Raw genomic sequence first — 14,183 nt, 5'->3', positions numbered from 1 at the left:
GTGAGGGACATTTTTCCCATTTTGCTCCCCCAGCAACTTGCTAGGCAGTCGCGTATCCCAGCTCACCCTTCGTCCCTAGCCCTGCACTGACAACAGGGAATAAACACGCACATGTGGGGTACCTAGCCTGAGATTCGGGAGCTTTGAGTACTAAGTATTCTGTATGTCATTGGTTGGGCTATCATTATGAACAAATACCTGTTTTAGCATTATATGGAGAGACAGTTGTACAGCACTAGAGCAATCCAGGTCCAATAGATTTATCACAGAACAGCATTTTGCAGCTTGAAACACAGAACCTGCCGAAGCCAAATCAATTAAAATCAATAAAATAAATCAGTTTAGCTGTCCCAAAAGGTGTCCATAGTGTTTAAATATTGATGGCCTAGCCAGAGCTTGATAGCTGATGGTTTCAGCCCGGTACTGCTGTGTCCTCCTTATTGCTTACACAGGCACAGTGCCATACATGTTACGGTGGTAGGTGAAAGTAGGTGAAAAATAAAATCTAATAAATTTGGGCCTTAACCTGATCATTAGTCACTTCTGGCAACCATTGATCTTATATTACTAAATGAGAACATAGTCTGAGCTCTCATCATATACCTACTATCCAACTACTCTTGGTTCTGATGTCAAGCTGAACTCTCCTGGAACTCTAGGGAGGAGCTATCACTGGGTTACATTGCTGGTGCCTTCCCCTGAGAAACCAACATTGATATCAGGCCCTGTACATCCACTCTCCATTGTGGCTAATAGAGTGAAGTCTTCAGCAGGAGAATTCCTAATAGGGCATATGGGCCGTGTTTACCCAGTGTTTTACCCAGTTTACCCAGCGTTTACCCCACTTTCACTTTTTTATTAAGTTCATTGTAAACCCTATTTTCTCTGCTTTCCATAGCAAATTTCTTAAAATCATTTTAATCCAAAATTCTCCCCACCAGGGCTCCATGCGCATTTTACAAGCTGCTATTATCACACCCTAGAAGCGCAGTAGGTTGTATTGCAATATCGCAGAATAGTGCTTCTAAGCATATGTTCTGGGAGCTGCATAAAATTAAATTTGTAATTTGGAAAATAAATAAAAATCCATCAATATCAGATTTTTTGTAATCATGTGCTTTCATGCCAGACCATTAATAGCGATAACATGCAATATCATGCAATATCAATATCATGATCTACCGCACCCAGAGCGCAATACTTGCAACAACCAAAGTCACTGTGGCTCCCTGGTCTCGGCCTGCATGGTCTGCGACATGAGAAGGTCAGTATCATGAGGACCTGCAACACAGTTCCATAAGATAAAGCTCTTCCTTTCACATTGGCTTTAAAGTCTGCGAATATATAACCTGATATCTACAGTGCTGCCCATAATTATTCATACCCCTGGCAAATTTAGACTTATAGTTACTTTTATTCAACCAGCAAGTATTTTTTTGACGGGAAATTACATAGGTGTCTCCCAAAAGATAATAAGACGATGTACAAGAGGCATTATTGTGAAAAAAAAACAAACATTTCTCAGCTTTTATTTACATTAGAGCAAAAAATACAAGATGTTCTGCACTGTGGAAAATCTCAGAGGACATGGTCGGAAGCCAAAAGTGACACCTGTGCTGGCCAGGAGGATAGTTAGAGAGGTGAAAAAGAATCCAAGGATCACCACTAAGGTCATCCTGGTGAATCTGGGCTCTGCTGGTGGCAATGTCTCAAGGCAGACAATCCAACGGACACTGCACAATGCAGACCAAGGAGGATGCCACTTCTCCAGATAAGGCACACAAAAGCTTGCTTGGCTTTTGCAAAAGCTCATCTGGACAAAGAAGAAGACTTCTGGTCTTCTGTGTTATGGTCAGATGAAACAAAAATTGAATTGTTTGGTCACAATGATGTTTCCTTCATTTGGCATAAAAAAGGAGAAGCCTTCAACCCAAAGAACACCATCCCCACTGTCAAACATGGTGGTGGGAACCTAATGCTTTGGATGTGTTTATCAGCCAATGGACCAGGGAACCTAATCACAGTAAACGGCACCATGAAAAAAGAGCAATACATGAGGATTCTCAACGACAATATCAGGCAGTCTGCGGAGAAACTTGGCCTTGGGCACCAGTGGACATTTCAGCATGACAATGACCCAAAACATAGCAAAAGTGGTGAAGAAATGGTTAGTAGACAACAATATTAACGTTTTGGAGTGGCCCAGCCAGAGTCCAGACTTGAATCCAATTGAGAATCTGTGGAGGGAGCTAAAGATCAGGGTGATGGCAAGAAGACCCTCCAACCTGAAAGATTTGGAGCTCATTGCTAAAGATGAATGGGCAAAAATAACTGTGGAGACATGCAAAAAGCTAGTCTGCAATTATAGGACGCATTTGATTGCTGTGATAGCCAATAAAGGCTTTTCTATTGATTATTAAGAAGGGTATGAATAATTTTGGACTGGACACTTTTTGCTCAAATGTAAAAAAAAGCCTCTTGTACAGGTCCTTCTAAAAAAATTAGCATATTGTGATAAAGTTCATTATTTTCTGTAATGTACTGATAAACATTAGACTTTCATATATTTTAGATTCATTACACACAACTGAAGTAGTTTTAAGCCTTTTATTGTTTTAATATTGATGATTTTGGCATACAGCTCATGAAAACCCAAAATTCCTATCTCAAAACATTTGCATATTTCATCCGACCAATAAAAGAAAAGTGTTTTTAATACAAAAAAAGTCAACCTTCAAATAATTATGTTCAGTTATGCACTCAATACTTGGTCGGGAATCCTTTTGCAGAAATGACTGATTCAATGCGGCGTGGCATGGAGGCAATCAGCCTGTGGCACTGCTGAGGTGTTATGGAGGCCCAGGATGCTTCGATAGCGGCCTTAAGCTCATCCAGAGTGTTGGGTCTTGCGTCTCTCAACTTTCTCTTCCCAATATCCCACAGATTCTCTATGGGGTTCAGGTCAGGAGAGTTGGCAGGCCAATTAAGCACAGTAATACCATGGTCAGTAAACCATTTACCAGTGGTTTTGGCACTGTGAGCAGGTGCCAGGTCGTGCTGAAAAATGAAATCTTCATCTCCATAAAGCTTTTCAGCAGATGGAAGCATGAAGTGCTCCAAAATCTCCTGATAGCTAGCTGCATTGACCCTGCCCTTGATAAAACACAGTGGACCAACATCAGCAGCTGACATGGCACCCCAGACCATCACTGACTGTGGGTACTTGACACTGGACTTCAGGCATTTTGGCATTTCCCTCTCCCCAGTCTTCCTCCAGACTCTGGCACCTTGATTTCCGAATGACATGCAAAATTTGCTTTCATCCGAAAAAAGTACTTTGGACCACTGAGCAACAGTCCAGTGCTGCTTCTCTGTAGCCAAGGTCAGGCGCTTCTGCCGCTGTTTCTGGTTCAAAAGTGGCTTGACCTGGGGAATGCGGAACCTGTAGACCATTTCCTGCACACGCCTGTACACGGTGGCTCTGGATGTTTCTACTCCAGACTCAGTCCACTGCTTCCGCAGGTCCCCCAAGGTCTGGAATCGGTCCTTCTCCATAATCTTCCTCAGGGTCCAGTCACCTCTTCTCGTTGTGCAGCGTTTTCTGCCACACTTTTTCCTTCCCACAGACTTCCCACTGAGGTGCCTTGATACAGCACTCTGGGAACAGCCTATTCGTTCAGAAATTTCTTTCTGTGTCTTACCCTCTTGCTTGAGGGTGTCAATTATGGCCTTCTGGACAGCAGTCTTACCCATGATTGCGGTTTTGAGTAATCAACCAGGCTGGGAGTTTTTAAAAGCCTCAGGAATCTTTTGCAGGTGTTTAGAATTAATTAGTTGATTCAGATGATTAGGTTAATAGCTCGTTTAGAGAACCTTTTCATGATATGCAAATTTTTTTAGATAGGAATTTGGGGTTTTCATGAGCTGTATGCCAAAATCATCAATATTAAAACAATAAAAGGCTTGAACTACTTCAGTTGTGTGTAATGAATCTAAAATATATGAAAGTCTAATGTTTATCAGTACATTACAGAAAATAATGAACTTTATCACAATGTGCTAATTTTTTTAGAAGGACCTGTACATTGTCTCATTATCTCTTGGGAGACACCTATGTCATTTCCAGGGGTATGAATAATTATGGGCAGCACTGTATGTAGAATACTGTATGTTTATTACATTTTTAGCAATTTTTGCTTAATTTGCAGTTTATGTTACGCTAGAAGAGCTGCTCTGTGAAAATCTCTTGTTACATGTAAACTGTCAAACAAGCAGTATATATCTATTAATTATAATTCAAATACATATTATTAGAAATATGCTGCTTTGTTATGTGAGATTCTCAGGTTGTAGCTTCTCGAGTTGGCTCTTAAAAGTGACTGGCCTCAAATGGACCAGGCTGTTGTAGCGGCTAGATTAGTTAAATAGCCAAAGACTAGAGAAGAGTCAGGGTGGCTCTGATAGTGAAAGTTGTCACAATATAAAGCTGTTTACCTAACTGGAGCAGCTTTAACAGGAAATATGTTGTGTAAGGCTCCATTTACATTTTCCAGTCCGCAAAATACATACGGTCGTGAGAATGCAGAAAACTCTAAAATAATAATGCTGCCCACCCCCTAAAAAAGCAAAAATAAAAACATAATGATAAAGTAAATTAGAACAAATACTAAAATCTAATTTTTTAATGATATTTTTTATCTAGATGCTGAGCTATTTAACGTTAAAGCTCCATCTTTCCTGTTCTGAAGCTTTAAAGTAAAAAGCATATCTGCACACTGCCTGTGAATATAATGGTTTCTTCATGTTTGGGTTGGTGCCCTGATTACTGTCATCTGACATATGAGTATGGGAGGGAATATCTGTACACAATTTTATATTGATGTCATGGGAAAAAATGTACTCCCAGCTTAACCTCTTACATGCTGGACCACAGAGTTAGATGTCCTGAAAATATGTAAGTTCATGTATCATTGTCATTCTTACCATCTCTGAAAAACAATGGACTTTAAAGTCACAATGTCATCTCCTGTCGTGAGGCCACTAATGTTATGTACCTTCTTTCAACCCCTTTTAACATATGGTGGTAGGAAACTGAATTATTAGAATTCTTTAGTATAACGCATAATCAGAATTCCCGCTATACAAGTGGCCATAATTTCAATAACTAGTCTGTAAAGCTTTGGGTGAAATGACATTTATTGCTGCTAGCTAGTACTGTAGGCCCTGTCATCTAAATACAGGTGACATGAACAAGTGATTCCTGCAATACATTGCCACAGTATCTGTGAGTGGCCAAGCAGGCCATGAACTGCACCTGTAATCTGCTGGTAGTGCTTGCAAGTCAGTCTTGGAGAAATGTATTTTCTCGCAGTTCTGTAGACTTGTTGTGTGTGAAGAGAACATAAAGTGGATGTCCATTTTAAAAGCACTATAGCTGTGTAATATACACTAGCTGCAGGTATAATGTATCTTCCTCTTTCAGATAGTTAAAGCTCCTTACACACTGGCGGCATCTGTGTGCATCAGTATTTGTCCGGTCGAATCCCAGCACATTTGGTGGGTAGTGGCCAAATCTCCACCAGACCCCATATAGTCAATCAGGCCAGCAGGTACCGTCTGGCAACTCTTGCCGGCAGTGTGAAACTGCCTAATAAGTTGCATTATGAGCATGTAATATTTTACCATAGACCATCTAGTTTAGCCTATAGTGTTAATCAAGAGCAAGGCAAAATTACCCCATGCGGCAATTGTCATGATGTGAAGCAAAGAAAATTCTTGAGCCTAAATATATCAATCAGGATAAATCTACTGTAGTGTCCATCTCAAGTAGTCTGTATTTTGCCAACAAGATCCTAGAGGCCTGTGGTGTCAACTTGCAACTAATGGTAACTACTGTACAAAAACAGGTAGGTATAACAGCCTGTGGGCAACATGCGGCCTTCGTGTGACTTTTGTCTCTTGAGGAAGACAAATTGACTTGGTGCAGCTGCCTTCCCCTAGATTATGAAACTCGATGAGTGCTCCCATGCACTGATCACTTTACCCAACTATAAAGAGAAGACCTGCTATGGTGAAAACTCCATCCACAGATACAGACCTTTCTGCATGTGATTTGAAGCCCTCTAGTAGAATCAAGGGCCACATTTGAGCCTCTCACTTAGGCCTCTTGCACACGAACGTTCCGCAATTTGAGGAACGGAACAGACGGCCCATTATAGAAATGCCTATTCTTGTCCACAAAACGGACAAGAATAGGACATGATCTATAATTTTTGTGGGACCATGGAACGGAGCGACAGATGCGGACAGCACACGGAGTGCTGTCCGCATCTTTTGCAGCCTCATTGAAGTGAATGTGGCTCGGATGCAGAACCAAACCACGGTCGTGTGCAAGAGGCTTTATTCAGATGTTACATTGTCCAAGTCAGACACAATGAATGATTGACGAGGATGATATATTTGAAACATATTTTTCCCTAAAATTAGATAAAATACAATATTACTAGTTATCTAGCACAATTAATTTAGTCCTAGGCCATGACAGTACACGAACCTGGCATGTTTCGGCTTTGGTCATCAATCTTTAATAAGTTCATATTATTGTTTCACAATAACATTTAAGTCATAATTTTTTGGTTTCATATCTCATCTCATCATTTATTTATTTGTAAAAGAAAAGCTAAATGTATAAAAGTAAAGCTATTAGTGCAATTTTACATAGCACTAGATTATAGCTCTACCCAAAGCATTACAGATAATATAGGCATTTCTCCATATCTGATTATATAAATATACATATAATAAATGTGATTAAATGTAGTAATGCTTGACATTTCCGGCTGGTTAATACATGTTCATGTGGGTCGCCAAGCAGAAATAAAAAATAACCATACTACATACGCAACACAACTACAGAATGACTATATTACGTTTTATCTTACCATGAAATCATTGGCAAACTCTTCCGACTTTGTTCTCTTCTTCTCATAACCATCAATATAACGCTGAATAATCTCCCTCTGCTCCATGTTGCGAGGCCAGCAGTGAATATGGTCACATCAAGTATACGTTTCTTGAGACCACCAGACAGAGGCAATGAGTGTGGTTAGCAAACATCACGAGAGCACAAAACAAGTATAAAGTTTTAAGCGGAAGCTATTACTGACAGCTACTTGTGGTCAAGATACAACCAGAAATGAACTGGGTCCTACTGCCTCCCAGTTTATATTTCATCTGCATGTTTGTTATTAATCAAGGCCTGAGTTTTTAGCTTTGTGGTAAAAAATGTTCAGTTTGATATTGCAGTAGATGTTTCACACGCAGCTGTGAGAACACACATCCCTCTGAGGGCTGTGCATATAGTCTACACGCTTGTGCTGTGACAATATCTGGTTACCTCTTCCTCTGTCTCATAAACAATGTGTTCTTTGTCGATACAGATCACCAGCCAGTTTCTCTTTTGGAAATCTACTTGTGCTATTTTAGGGCCACAGTACAGTAGAGTGTATGCAGATGATTTGGTTTGTTAGACATTTAGGTTCATACCATGTTTTTGTAATTTGGTATATCTTTTATAGCAATTTATATTGTTACCGTCTTACTTTTAATATAAATTTGGACTATTAAAGAACATTGGGACACACTTATTAAGATGGGCGCAGGCCTCTTCATAACTTCGGCCGATCCACCGCTGCTTCTAAATGTAAGACTGCTTCCTAGCTGTCTTACATTTAGACCATTTTCTACGCCTAAATGAGGTGTATAAAATGATGAATGAGATGGGCCTACCGGCCTGTCCCCTTCCCCGCCCATTTAACGCCCCCTTTTTTAGACCTGTCATTAGCGGGGAAAAGTCGCAGATTGCAGCAAAAATCTCCTTTGCACCGTATTGTTTAATAAATGACTCCCATTATCCTTAAAATGCTTAGGAGTTTAGTCCTGTCCAACATTTTTTATAGCTTTCTTCAGTTGAATGACTTGACTGAGCTACATTGCTAATATTAAATTGATGATGGTTGATGGCTGGTATTGCAGCTTATCACCATTCCTCCAAATTGGGCCCTGTGAAACAAGCATTAAATCCCCCACTATGTTTGACGTCTTTTCTCTTAATCTCAAAATCCTTGTTGGTCAAGGGTTGTGAAAGAGTTAACTGTAAATTCACTCGTAGTCTGTCACGGCCTTTGGTTTGCGCTGTGACACTGTTGCCACACTTGCGGATGCCCGTGGCAATGTGTTGGTGTGAGAGCATGCGGTGGCAGTGTCTCAGCCTTCTGTGTGATTGCCGTGATATGATTGCCACGCATGCTGTTTCCGGTGGTAACGTGTGGTTTGGTATGCTTGTGTGTGCACTTCCCCTTTAAGTGGTTTCCTCCCTTTGTCTGGTGTTAGAAGGGTTAACTCCCTTCCTAGTGTTTTGCGATCACTGGATTTATGTGGGTGTGCCTGCTTGGGCTATTTAGCCTCTGCTGGATGTCTGAAGCTCAGGGTTCCTCCAGCCTTGGTGTATGCTGGTGGTTCACTGTTCCTGGCTTTTACCATCTGTCCAGTGAGGGCCACCCTTGTCGTCATTGATGTTATGATGGTGTCTCTTTCCCTTCTCATCTTTTGGTTTGCGGGGGTTATGTTCGGGGTGTTGTATGTCTTGTGTTGTGTTACATGGCTGGTGATGTTTGGTGTCCAGCATGTTTGCTAGACATTCCCCTGTCTCACGTTTATTGCAGCTATGGATGTCCTGGGTTCCTGTGTGGTTGTAGTTTGTGCTATGTCCTTTAATGTTGGTGTGGACAGCAGCACTTGTGCACGGGTTCCAGTCAGAGTGTCTGTGGCAGGTAAGTGTGTTATGGGTTTCGCTTACCTGTCAACATCATATGCTGTATGTGTTCCCCTCTCCTTGCAGCCTTGCCTCAGATAGAGACTCCTGTTCCTCCATGACTGGGAGGAACAGGTCATCTCTTCCCGGCTCCTTGGTGAGGGCTTTCCAGGGCGACTCAGGGTCTCTAGGAATCCAGAGTATGAGCCGTCCTTCCATCGGGGTCCACTCATACCGTGAGGAGTCAGGGAGAGGATAAGGGATGCTGTAGGAGGTGACCTGCTCCCTTATTACTCCTTTTGGCCAGGCTGATCCCCTTTTACCCTTTGACACCGCACAGTGGGGGTTTTCCCCCACTCCCCACTGTGACAGTATGACCGCAAGGGTGGCCCTCACTGGAAAAATGGTAAAAGCCAGGAACAGTGAACCACCAGCATACACCAAGGCTGGAGGAACACTGAGCTTAAGACATCCAGCAGAGACTAAATAGACCAAGCAGCCACACACACACACACATAAACCCAGTTTTCACAAAACACTAGGAAGGAAGTTAACCCTTCCAACACCAGACAGAGGGAGGAAACCACTTAAAGGGGAAGTGCACACGCAAGCATACCAAACCACATATTACCACCGGCAACAGCATGCGTGGCAACCATATCACGGCAATCACCCAGAAGGCAGAGACACTGCCGCCACATGCTCTTCCAGCAACAAGTTGCTGTGGGCAACCGCAAGTGTGGCAACAGTGTCACAGCGCAAACCAAAGGCCGTGAAATAGTCTAAGACAGCAAAGGGGTTAATTTTACAGTACATTTTCCTGTTGGTCTAGGGTGGTGATGAAATCAATGGTAAACCCAAGTTGTTCCTTGAGGTCCATTCCTAGGGAGAAGGAGTGGAAATTGAGGCTCTGGACAAACGGAGCCCAGATTGACTCCCATGTAAAACTAACCCTGAACACAGTCCATGAAAAATAGTGGTGCTCATACTGATAAAAAAAAAAAATTACCCTTTTAGTAATCACATACAATTCCTTCTAATATTGACTGTGAAAATGTTACATCTGACTTATGTTGCATATATAGATTTGGAAATTATTGTATATTGCAATATTGTTGCTGTTTTTTCCATGATCATCATATCACATGACCATCTCTAAGGTTCTGAAGCCTCTACAAGACTCCATGGAGGAATGAAGAAGAAGTAGCAGCAGCCTGTAAGTAAATAAGTAATGTGTTTGTGCCAGTAGCTGCTGTTATTCTGTGTACAACTGCTTTTGTCCTGTATACTGGATGTAATTATCAATATCTGTATATATAGTCATGAGAAAAACAAAAGTACACTGTGACGATATCATCCGTGTCACCGCCTAGTATTCCCTTCTTCCCTTGAAATAGCACAGCCAAATAATCCACAGAGCAATAAATCACTATTATCGCTAGTATCGCCAGTTTCGCCAAATTAGTCCATACATGAGCCAAAGCTGAATGCTGGAACAAGACTTTACTGGAAGCAACACAAGCATTCAGAACTGCACTTTCTTTTATGCCCTGCTCCCATGCAAGGGAGACACCCACAACAAATATATATTAACCAATAACACAAAGGTACAACCCACATAGAATCCTCCCCTCTGCCTGTGATATAATTATGGCCCACAATAATTATTAACATAATTATCATAGGCAGGAACATACACAATGTCTTTTGTCCAGGAGACCATTGAGAAGTGATCCACTTACCTTCCAAGGACAGAGGCAAGACTCCATTAGCCACATGGTAGCAAAAGGCAGCAAAATACATGAACTTCTATAACTATGCAGCTATTACATAAAACAGGTACATTCAACATGGGACCGTAATCCCATGGTAAGAGGCTGGCAAGTAGTCCTCTGCAAGTACTCGTGGCAAACTCAAAAGAGGGGGATTTGTCACATAGTCACATACACCTTCTTTGAATTCTATGATTTTTCTGATTAGGACATAATAAAAACATCTTGTCAATAGAAGGCCTTAACATTAGGTAAATAAAACTTCAGATTAACAGGACATTCCACCATGCCATTATTTATTGAATAAAAATGAAGCCAAAACAGAAAAACCATGGTGAAAAACAAAGTACATCCCAAGAATCAATAGCTTGTAGAACCACCTTTACGAGCAATAACTTGAAGTAATCATTTTCTTTATGACTTTATTAGTCTCTCACATCATTAGAAATGGATTTTGGCCCACTCTTCTTTACAATTATGCTTCAGCTCATAGAGGTTTGTAGTCGTAGGTTATGTACAGCTCTCATAAGGTCCTGACAAGAGATAAACAAACTTTTCAGAAATTCGATTCTGATAGTTTGCCGAATTTCCCAAAAAGATTTGATTCGATCCAAATTTATTTGTGACGAATTGCATAAAAAAAACACTATTTTCTGGCTGAGCCTGTGAATTGGTGTAGAACACTGTGCATTGCAGAAACATGTATAGGGAGTCTGCTGTGGTAGTGAAACTGTACTGTGAGTCAGTATGATAGGCAGATGACAGACTGGCTGAGGCTTCTTATAGGGCTGTGACAATGGCTGGCTAGCTGCTGATTGGGTAGCTGGATGCAGGCATGGCATTGTGCGTGATCCCTCAATCCTGGGCTTCTTATTTCCTCATTCTTATATGTGCACCAGCCATTTTTGAAAAACTTTGATTTGTTACCACATAGCATGAGGAAATTCAACTTCGGGACAAATTGACTGTTTCATGAAATTCTAGTCCTGACACAACATATCAATTAGGGCGAGGTCTAGGCTTTGACTGGGATATTGCAAGTTGACTCTTATTTTTCAGCCATGCTGTTGTAGATTTGCTAGTGGGCTTGGACACATTCGCTTGTTGCCTGACAAGAACGCTTAAAATTAGTATTTATTCTGATAATGTTAAAATGTAGTGGCTACCCGCCAACAATACAATTCAGGCTAGGTGCAGTGGGGTAGTGGACTGTTGATATAATTATCCAGCCACTAACTCCACTCTGAGACCTAGTATTAGGCTCTATTGTGCATAATCCCTGCCTAATGCAGCATCCACTAGACGTGTTTCTATGCTGACCAGTAGGGGCAGTCATCAGGATCAGAGTGACTTGACTCCTATTGCGTCTCGCCAATATATACTTTAGCGTGACTGTATATGGGAGAAAACAGGGAATGGTGCTGCACGCTGGAGGAGCCACACGTGCAGCTTGGTAATCGCACAGCCTGCTGGCTCTATGATGGCCAAAATCGTGGCCGCCGAGAGCGCTCTTTACATAGATGGAGCCACTCCTACTAGGCGGAGCTACAGGCGGCAGGGATTGGACTAGGCAGAATAAGACCTCCCCTCATGCCGTCCTTCATATTATGCATGGCGCTGACGTGGGTAATAGTTGATTGGCTGTAATAGCTGCTTGTAATCCAAAGACATGGATCCTGTCTGTGGATTATGGGCTAAAGCAAGGAAAAAGATCTCAGTAATGGTATATTGATGAAAGGTAAAATCAGTCTCCCTAACAGGGAAACGATTAGTAGTGATACTGTATGTGATCTACTATTTTACACAGCACATAAATGTTACTGATGACATCAGGCTGAGGATGTTAAACATACATGCATCACATTGTTTTGGCATAGATTCATATATTATACCTGGCTGCCGCTAAAGAACAGCAGTATTTATATCTAATATTAGATGAAACTGGTATATAAAATAAAGTCATTCAAGCCGCTTGGTTTGAATGTCTGTAATGTGAAGGTCCACTGCGCTTCTTTGCGCAAAAGTAGATTGTCCACATCACCGGGGGATGGTCTCCCACCAGGTGACCTACTATTGGGTCTGATTTCAACAGTCCCCTATGTTCATTCAGTATGTTCATTCAGTAGGTCACAAATTTCCCTTTGTGCCACATCATAGGTCCCTATGATCCGGATTGTACCGTTGTTAGAATCTCGGTCTCTGGGAAGCAGGAGGTCATCTCTGTTACTCACTGAAGCGTGTGCATACGCCTTAGTGAGACATGACCTTGTATATCCTCTTTGAGGGAATCTTTTTTGCAAGTCATTTGCAGCCCTTTTAAAATCTACTCACTCAGAACAGTTGCGCCTAGCTCATAAATATTGGCCCTTAGGTATGCCAAGTTTGAGCCTATTTGGATGAGAGAGGCCGCAGGGTAAGGGGAGGCCGCTATGATAGGTTTTGGTAGGAAGGGCCTGGGTAGGAGTTAGTTAACTAGGGGAGGGGTGGCTAGGGTGATTAGAAAGGAGGAGTTTAGGTGCTAAATAGGGGTGACCGGCAGTTAGCCAGCGCCATTTTGTGTGGAGACGAACTAAGGAGCAACTTACCATGTCGCAGGTGGAGGCGAAGCTACAGCAGCTGAGAGTGGCGGCGGAGGCCAGAGGTCCTGAATGGCTGCAGGAACAGGTAGACAGCCTGTTGCAGGGGGGCGGTGGGTACAGCGAGCCCGCCGCCGAGCGCTACATGGCCGCGGCGGGTCCGGACGCCGGTGCGCCTGAGCCCAGAAGATACCCCCCAAGTCCGGCGCCGGGTCAGGAGCCCCTCCGGGGACCCTCTATGCCGGGGGGCCAGTGTGCTGACTCCCTCCAGGTCCTCCCAGCGTGGGAGGAATCCAGTTGTTCGCCGGGGCCCAGTGAGGGGTGGGGCGGCACGTGCTCCGTCTCCTGCAGCATGTGATTTGGATTCTGGGAGTGGTGTGTCTGGCGGGGGGCCTCTGCAGGCTTGGTGGATGGGGCCTGCGGGCGGCGTGGAGGCCAGGGGCTCGGGCGTCGCGGTGGCGGGTTCCGTATCAGTGTATACGCAAGTGGGTGGTGAGGATGACAGGCCGCGGGTGGATGATGCGGCCAGGGGGGAGGTATATGTGTGTTTTGAGGGCCCGCTGGGGGCGCACTTGAAGCAGGAGGTCAGGGATAGGATTTGGCAAGGGGAATACGTGGATATTTTTTCGCTGCTTCCCTTTGAGCGTTTCAATCTCGACTTGGCGAAGCGGGATGGGTCAAAGAGGGAGGAGGAGGAGAAGCAGCGTTATAGACTGATACCGCGCACGTTTGCGAATTGGCTACAGGCGTTTGCCGGACAGCTGTTCGGCGATTTTCTGTTATCTGGAAGGGGAAGGGGTTTACGGAGGGTTTCAGTATTCCGTCTCGCCCGGTGGAACAGGTGTTGGGGGTTAGGAAGAATTTGCGGTCGGCTTTGGAACATAGGGAGGTGGTGTCGGAGAAGCTTGCTAAGGAGGTGGCGTTGGGTAGGATGGATGGGCCGTTTGTTGACTTGCCGTTGGCGGGTTTGCGGGTTTCCTCTTTGGGGGTGGTGCCCAAGAAGGAGCCGAACAAGTTTCGGCT

At 43.2% G+C, this 14,183-nt stretch overlaps 1 protein-coding gene across 3 annotated transcripts in view; it reads right to left on the bottom strand.

The window, feature by feature from the left end:
- Positions 1–7,349, bottom strand: part of PTPN22 (protein tyrosine phosphatase non-receptor type 22) — a 181,579-nt gene extending 174,230 nt beyond the window's left edge. For 2 of the 3 annotated variants that reach the window (XM_044283477.1, XM_044283479.1), the window contains exon 1: positions 6,942–7,349. In XM_044283477.1, coding sequence (XP_044139412.1) covers positions 6,942–7,028 — 87 coding nt within the window. In that variant the 5' untranslated portion in view covers positions 7,029–7,349. The remainder of the gene's footprint in view (positions 1–6,941) is intronic. The other variant, XM_044283478.1, reaches the window with a different exon arrangement.
- Positions 7,350–14,183: the final 6,834 nt, after the last annotated feature.

The sequence above is a fragment of the Bufo gargarizans genome, chromosome 3 (assembly GCF_014858855.1).
Source record: "Bufo gargarizans isolate SCDJY-AF-19 chromosome 3, ASM1485885v1, whole genome shotgun sequence".
NCBI classification, from domain to species: domain Eukaryota; kingdom Metazoa; phylum Chordata; class Amphibia; order Anura; family Bufonidae; genus Bufo; species Bufo gargarizans.
The sequence above is the reverse complement of the archived record's forward strand: the minus strand, read 5'-3'. Positions and strand labels throughout refer to the sequence as shown.